The sequence below is a fragment of the Benincasa hispida genome, chromosome 2, assembly GCF_027475165.1.
Source record: "Benincasa hispida cultivar pf3 chromosome 2, pf3_genome.v1.1, whole genome shotgun sequence".
NCBI classification, from domain to species: domain Eukaryota; kingdom Viridiplantae; phylum Streptophyta; class Magnoliopsida; order Cucurbitales; family Cucurbitaceae; genus Benincasa; species Benincasa hispida.
In genome coordinates this window covers 56,582,644-56,590,720 of record NC_143479.1, presented here as the reverse complement: position 1 = coordinate 56,590,720, position 8,077 = coordinate 56,582,644, and the positions used below count along the sequence as shown (strand labels likewise).

At 36.3% G+C, this 8,077-nt stretch overlaps 1 protein-coding gene and 1 long non-coding RNA gene across 5 annotated transcripts; one reads left to right on the top strand and one right to left on the bottom strand.

The window, feature by feature from the left end:
* Positions 1-1,013: 1,013 nt before the first annotated feature.
* LOC120072322 (YTH domain-containing protein ECT4-like) lies at positions 1,014-5,543 on the top strand. Of its 4 annotated transcripts, none has more exons than XM_039024788.2 (9): positions 1,014-1,418; positions 1,946-2,022; positions 2,329-2,389; positions 2,522-2,598; positions 2,724-3,326; positions 3,413-4,006; positions 4,094-4,306; positions 4,391-4,537; positions 4,630-5,543. In XM_039024788.2, the coding sequence occupies exons 1-9, from the start codon at positions 1,385-1,387 to the stop codon at positions 4,849-4,851; spliced, it is 2,028 nt and encodes a 675-aa protein (XP_038880716.1). In that variant the 5' UTR covers positions 1,014-1,384; the 3' UTR covers positions 4,852-5,543. The 4 variants fall into 4 exon arrangements, with proteins under 4 accessions (XP_038880716.1, XP_038880714.1, XP_038880715.1 ...); XM_039024786.2 differs by having other exon boundaries at positions 1,018-1,418; positions 2,239-2,389; XM_039024787.2 differs by having other exon boundaries at positions 1,021-1,418; positions 2,239-2,389; positions 2,724-3,323.
* Positions 5,544-6,847: 1,304 nt separating this feature from the next.
* On the bottom strand, positions 6,848-7,569 carry LOC150038026 (uncharacterized). Its single transcript, XR_016527542.1, has 2 exons — positions 7,431-7,569; positions 6,848-7,124 (listed from the first exon to the last, which is right to left on the bottom strand). It is a non-coding gene; the product is annotated as an uncharacterized LOC150038026 (long non-coding RNA).
* Positions 7,570-8,077: the final 508 nt, after the last annotated feature.

Sequence of the window (8,077 nt, the reverse complement as noted above, 5' to 3'; positions counted from 1 at the left end):
TGATGATTCTAAATAGTAACCAATTCATTGTATATAAATTTAAAATTTATGTTTATTGAGACTCCTTGAGACATGTGGCTGGAAGTTTGTTCCTTAATGTAAGGCAAGGAGGTTACGCTTTTTGAAGCGATGACCTATGCTCTGGACCTGAGAGTATCTCTTCATTCCGTATATCGAATATCTTGACTGATTATAAATAGTTGGATGCAATCAATACACTGAATAATGTTACTACCAATTTTTCCTAAAGTCTCATTCTTGATTGTAGAGGCTAAGGAATAGGTTAGTGAGTTGAAGGTTGTCTCTTGGTTGTCTCTTTTTTTCATGTTCGTCGTGGTTAGAATGCACTGACGCACTATATTGCACGTAAAGCTTTGAAGGAACAGGAGTATTCGATTCTTTATGCTCCTTATCCTGAGTGTAAATTTACACTAATTACGTCTCGTGATATCCTCATGTAATTGTTTAAACTTTTACTCTTTCCATTCATATCTTAAGAGGAAGAAAAAAAACCCTAGATAAACTTATTTTGACCAAGACACACATATTAAGTAGTTAATAAATCTCTACTAGATCTAAAAATCCTACTTAAATTCCCTAGAAATATCAAATCTCCCTCTCTCGAGTCAAAGCAATGACTTGGGTGACGAAAGGGAGAAGTAGATTCGAGAGCCTTAATTGTTAAGTCTGAAAATCCAGGACAGGAATAACCCTATCCAGGATAAGGACAACCTGTCCTTGATTGGGACAAGTATTTGCCTTCCAGAATTAGGATTAGTGGAAAATCCCATCCCAGATAGGGACATCCCTGTCCTTTCCCAATTAGGTTTTCCTCCGCTAAGTGGCAACAACTCCACCACGTTCTTCTTTTCCTTATTCTCACCTGTCTTTACATCACCCACCAATCAAACCCTCCCTTGACTTCTCTTCGGTCTTCCCCTTCATGTCACTACACCACTAGCAATTAGCCACGTGGAGATTCAACCAATAAAAAGCTTAGAAAAATCACCCGCGGGTGAGGGTTTTTGTTCGAAAGAACTGAAGCGAGGCCTTTGTGTGAGAGCTATTTGAATCACCGTTTTGGATGTACAAAACCCTCTTTTTTCCTTCTTCCCCCGAAACCCAGAAGAAAAAAAACCCTCTGGCGGCTGCGAGACCCGTTGGTTCCCCTTCGCTACCATCTCTCTCTCTCTCTCTCTCTTCTTTTTATCTCTCTCTTTTAGGGTTTTTTTCAATTTCCTTACTATAAACCCTCCATCCCCTCTATACCCAGTTCTTTGATTTGGGATTTCAGGGTTTTTTTTGTTCATTTTTATATCATCTCTTTCACCCCTTTTCGTTTTGGTCTATACCCTTGCTTTTGTCTCAGCGAGATCTACCTCTCATGGCTACTGTTGCTTCACCTCCTTCTACAGATCGTATCCTTACTATTCTATTTCATATGGGTTTTCTCTTTTCTTACTTTTTATGTGTACCCTTCTCATGATTTGAATTGGATCTTGGGTTTTTGTTCTTTTTGGTTTTGATTTGTAGATCTGTGTTGGGTTTCTTTTCTTTTCTTGATATGGGTTTGAATTCTTTTGTCAGGTTATTGGGGGTTTAATTTTGTTAAGATGGTTTTGTATTTGGGTTCTGTTTGATCTGTTGTTGAGGAGTTGAAACTTGAAAGTATGATATGGGTTACTTTTCTGTTGATTCAATATTCGTTTACGTTTGCTTTTTGGAGGTTTTAGGTTTTTGTATGATGGGATCTGGTTTCTTTTCGCATCTGTTTGGAAGATTTCTTTCTCTTGTATGCTAGTATTGAATTTAGAATTGGATTTGAACTAAAAAATAATGTTTTTTTCACCTATTTTTATATGTTGAACGTGTTTTAGAGTTTTTGGTCTGCATAGTGATTTTGTGAACACGAGTTGTGTATTTCCTTTACTTCTGATTTTTACAGAAGCTGCAGATTTGCTGCAGAAGTTGTCATTGGATGCTCAGGCCAAGCCTGTTGAGATTCCAGAGCCTACGAAAAAGGTACTGCCTCTCAGATTCGGAGTTGAAGTACTTTATTCTTGTGGATGTCTTGCAAAAAATTTGTAGTTCATAATAATAAAACGGAAATATGGCTTGTTCAAGTACTGTCTTTCTTGTCAACTCTACCAACTTTGGTGGAGTTGGTGAGATTTCGACTGGTTATACTATTATATCTCCCTTTCAATAAGCTGACTCCTGAAAATTTTCTTTGTATAGCAATCTGCTAATCAATATGGGTCCATTGATTCTGGGAATGCTGCTATTAGTCAGATTCCAAATGAACGGTCTGTGACTCCGTTTTTACAGGAATTCATGGATCCAGGGATGTGCTATCTTCCTAATGGATATCCATCTTATTACTATGGAGGTATATTGATTTATGGATTCTAGAATTTGAATATTCAATGATATATTTCTTATTGTATTCAACTTGAGTACGATATTACGTTCTTGGAAATTTGACATTGTGATCTCTGACTTTCTGAGGGTTGTTTTGTAGGGTTTGATGGGACTGGAAATGACTGGGGGGATGATTATTCAAGATATACAAATTCAGATGGGGTTGAAATGACTTCTGTAAGTTTTTGCTGCTACGTTGATAATGAATTTCCTCCACTTGAATTGTAACTTTTGCTATGTTCTAACTTGTTGTCTTTTGTTCTCTTTTTTTTTTTTTTTTTTTTCCTAAACAAAATTTTCAGGGAGTCTATGGGGACAATGGATCTCTTATGTATCACCATGGTTATGGATACGGACCCTATGGTCCTTATTCACCTGCAGCTTCTCCAGTTCCCTCGATGGGGAATGACGGCCAGCTGTATGGACCTCAGCACTACCAATATCCTCCATATTTTCAGCCTCTTACTCCAACCAGTGGGCCGTATACTCCTAGTCCGACCACAGTTCCTCAAACCCAGGGAGACATTTCTACCTCTGCAGCCACTGAGCAAAAGCCGATTCCAGTGGAGACAACCAATCCAAATGGTAATGGCTTGACAAATGGTGGGGGAACAAAGGGAAGCAATGGTGCAGCTCCCTTAAAATCTACATATCAAAATTCAACATTTGGTTCAAATGCGTATGCAAGGGGTGCTTTGCCAGGGCATATTCCTGCTTCGGGTTATCAGGATCCCAGATATGGTTTTGAAGGGGTGAGGAATTCTTTCCCATGGTCAGATGGTCCACTGTACTCAGATGGACAGTCTAGGCTGGTCAGTAGCTCTACTATTACCTCTTCTATCTCAAATGCAAACAACATACCTTCTTCAAGGAGTCCAAGCTTCCGCCCCGGCTCTCACTATGTAGTAAGCATTCTATATCTACTTTTAAGTCTCTTTTTTAGTATTGAATATCATGATTTAATATGTTTCTTTCAATTTTTGTGCTGCAGGGTTTTCCTCATCCTAGACCCATGTCAGGAATGAATACCACCCAAGGTTATATAAATAGGATGTACCCCAATAAGTTGTATGGTCAATTTGGAAACACAGTCAGATCTGGTGTAGGGTTTGCTTCGCATGGTTATGATTCACGATCTAATGGGCGTGTGTGGCTTGCAGTCGACAACAAATACAAGCCTAGAGGACGAAATGGTGGCTATTATGGATATGGAAACGAGAACATGGATGGTTTGAATGAGCTGAATAGGGGACCAAGAGCTAAGGGTAGCAAGAACCAGAAGGGCTTTGTGCCCAGTGTTCTCGCTGTGAAGGGACAACTTTTACCACCAATGAATGCAACTGACGAGGAAGAAAAAGATAAGGTGTCTACTCCAGACCGAGATCAATACAACAAAGTAGATTTTCCTGAGGAATATGCTGAGGCCAAATTCTTTGTTATTAAATCATACAGCGAAGATGATGTGCATAAAAGCATCAAGTATAATGTTTGGGCTAGCACACCTAATGGCAACAAGAAACTTGATGCTGCATTCCAGGAAGCTCAAGAGAAGTCTGGTGGTTGTCCGGTTTTTCTTTTCTTTTCGGTGTGTATCTATTTGAGATTGTCAATTGTTTTACTTGTGTTTATGGTTTCTCTTCTTGCATTTGATGTTGTATTCATCCATGGATAGGTCAATACCAGTGGTCAGTTTGTTGGCCTTGCTGAGATGATAGGGCCAGTCGACTTCCAGAAGAACTTGGAATACTGGCAACAAGACAAATGGAACGGCTGTTTCCCTGTTAAGTGGCATGTAGTGAAGGATGTTCCCAACAGTCTTTTGAAACACATTATTCTTGAGAACAACGAGAACAAGCCTGTTACCAATAGCAGGGACACACAGGAGGTAGTTATTTTCGTGAACATATAATTTGATTCGTGGTTAAACTTATTTGTGACTGGTCCTGAAAAATACATGTTTTGTTTGTAGGTCAAGTTGGAGCCGGGACTTAAGATGGTAAAAATCTTCAAGGAGCATGCGAGCAAAACATGCATTTTGGATGATTTTGGTTTCTACGAGACTCGACAAAAGACAATACAAGAGAAGAAAGCCAAGCAACAGCAGTTCAAGAAACAGGTAGCATGTCTGAACCGGGTAGCAAAACCCTTTTCTTAAAATTGAAATTGTTTCTGTTCATGGTGTTTATTTAACACTTCTACGCAATGCAGGTTTGGGAAGGAAAGCCTACTGATGAAAAGAAGGAAGTTTCTGAAGTAGTGGATGTGAAAACTCCAAAGCCAGTTGAAGCCACAAATGATTTGGTAAAGGAGGAGACAAAGATCTCTGAGAATGGATCAGTTTTGAAAACTGTAGATGCCCTGAAGGGTGGTGCGAAGCCAGTTACAACACCATCATCAGAAAAGAGAAGTGGTGTAGCGAATGGATACTAAGTGCGTGGGGTGGGTTCAGCTTCTTCTTCTTCTTCCTCCTCCTGCCTGCAGTTTAATGGAGCTTCTTGGTACAAGGAGTTTTGTCAGAAGTTTTGCTGCTTTGGATATATAAAAAAAGGAACAAGCTACTGGCTAGTTCTCTCCATACTTATTTTGGCTACAATTATGGAATATGTCTTCTCTTGCTTTGCTAGTCTCCAGAATGAATCCACAATACTACTGATGATGATGCTTTTTAGATTTTTACAAAAATCAATGGTGGTGAGAGCTGAGTTATGATGATGATGATGATGAGATGATGATGCAGTCTCAGTTCATTAGACAACATCTCCTCTTCTTTTTGAGTTCTATTATTTTAAGTGGGTGGCAATTTTAACAGGGTTTTGGTTTCTAGGATTGTAGCTTTTTTTCCCCTCTTTTTAATCTCTCTCTTTAGTGTTTAGTGGCTTTTTTTTACCCTCATATCTATTAAGATCAAGTTCTTTTCTTCCTCAACCCCTCCATCTTCTGGTGTTTTTGTTTTTGTTTTTGTTTCCTTTACTCTACTGGTTTGGCAATTTCCTGTCTTGTAAATTTCTAGATCTGACAAAGTTGTTTGGTCTGCTGCTGCTTCTGTATCAGTAAGAGAGCTAGAAGGAAGCAAGTTGGGAAATAGTGCAATATAGACCCTTCAATCAAAATCTCTTTTTCTAGATTTTCAACTCTTTTTATGCCTTTGGCTTTGGACATGGTGGTTGCTATTCAATTAACAAAATCATTTTTGTCTTGTTTTTAACAATTTGAAATTAATTTAATATTTAATCTTATTCTCTTAAATATAATTTTCATTTCAGTAAAATTATTTTTAATGATTAAATTATTGTAAAGTGGATTTTGAAAATAGTAGAAGTGCTGGTAAAGATTTTTGGAATTACTTTTAAACATCCGTATACAAAGGGAGTATGTTACTTGGCTAATCCTGGAGTATTAGACCTATTTTCTCGAAAAATGCAGAAAACAAAGCTATTAATAAATTTTCAATTATAACTTATACTATTTCTACTTTGGATGATTTTCTTTGGATTTCATAACAACCATCCAACTCCCATGTAATTTGGTTTTCTTGTTTGTCTATTTTCTTTCAATTTTTTTTTTACTGTGATTGTCATTTGGATCTTTTAAGTAAAAGAGTTAGAACTGAAATAAGTCTTTAAACACTAAGATTTTATAGATTGGGTTTATAGTAAAAAATAGATAACAAATTAAAAAAATTAGGGTGAGTAGTGTTTATAGATTTAATTTTCAAAAATGAAAAACAAAATGATTACTAAATAGGATCCAAATATTTATCAAACGGGATTTGAAATTTTTGTTTTTAAAATTTTTCTTGAGATTTAAAATATTGGTAACAGTGGTAAAGATAGACATTAGCTTAGAATTAGAGATATAAACTTAATCAGGTAAACAAAAAAAAAAAAAAGAGGTCAAGATCAATAAATAAAGAGTTCAATGAACAGGATTTTTTTGAAACTTACAAATAGAGTAGGATAAGATAACAAACTTAAAAATGTTTTAAATCGTTTGCTATCCTACTTTAATTTCAATTAGATCATAAAATTGTTTAAAATCTTTAAAATTATATTTGGATAAAATATATGATTGTTAAATTCATATATTTGTTGTTATCCTATCGCTGAAAGTCTTGTATTGTCATAAGGGATTTTTATAAATGTCTTTAAATTTAATTTTTTTCAAAAAGGTCTTTTAGTGTTATTTTTGGCCAGTTTTACCATTTTTTATATTTACTTTTATTCGTTCTATATATATTTCTTATTTTCAAGGTTACTTAAATAATGGAAAAAGAAAATACATTAATTATAAAGAGAGATAATGCATTTAATATAATTTTTCTTATTTATCAATTGGAGAGAGAAAATGCATTTAATTTATTTATTTTTTCTATTTTTCAATTTGGAAAAAATGCATTTAATGAAATTTTATTTTCTATTTACGTTAGTTTTCACATATCAATTTATTTATTTATTTTTTTTTACGGATCAATGGTTATTTTAAATATATCTTAGAACATTTTGACGCATTCATGATTATTTTAAATATACCTTAAAACATTTTGTTAGGTATTTGAAAATATTCTAACAAATATATGAAAGATCGAATCTGCCCAATCCGTCACTCTCGATTCGCCCTACGCCATATGTGCCATCGATTCGTCCCAAGTCGTTTGTGTCATCTCGTGCCGAGCCATCAATTCGCCCCATGTCGTCGTCTACCACCTGCAACTCACATTGCCGAAAGGAGAAAAGAGAGGGAGGGGAAGGAGACAGGAGAAGGAAGATGAAGAAATGAGTGTGAATTATGGGAGAGAGAATATATGAAATATATTATTGGGAAGAGACAATATACGCATGGGAGAGAGAATTGAAGGATCTCTATCGAGAGTTCCACGAGCGTGTTTGGATCGCTCCGATCATATAGTGACCGAAATCGAACATATACATACAACACATACAGTTATGCAATCAAAACTTAATTAACGGCATGCTATGAACAACAAAAACATAAGGGAAAGAGTTTCGTACCAGTTGAAGACTATCTTTAAACTTCAGAACCCCAACGCAGCGGAACCCTCCAACAGATCTACCAATGCCCTGCGGGAACGTCGATTGCAGCAGCATGATCAACGCGAACACAAACGCGCAACGGGGACGACACCACCACTAATGAACCTTGGATATTCTCGGAGTGAAAATCCAAAGGGTGGGCTTTGGTGAATTTAGTAGAGGACGGAGGAAAAACGAGTCGTGTAGAGGATAAGCATGTGGGAGAGAAAACAACGCTATCGTATAGCAAAAATGCTTATCACATAGAGGAGCTACACGATCATGTAGGATATGCTGAACGATCGTTTAGGAAAAGGTGTACGATCGTTTAGGCGGAGAAACGACTATCGTATAGGCTCTCGGGTGATCGTTTTAGAAAACACCAGTGCCCTTTCACGAAATCTTTTTGGCGAAATTACGGAATATCGATTGCACGATCCAAAATGAAAACTTTTTTCATTTTTAACTCATCAGTTACCATAACTGACGTTGCCTACTAACCCACGTCCAAACGTGAATCTTGGATTAATTATCATATAAATAATCAATCAATTAATTAATAAATATAATCATATTATATTTATATCATATAGTTTGATATCACATATCTACTATAGTATTTTCTC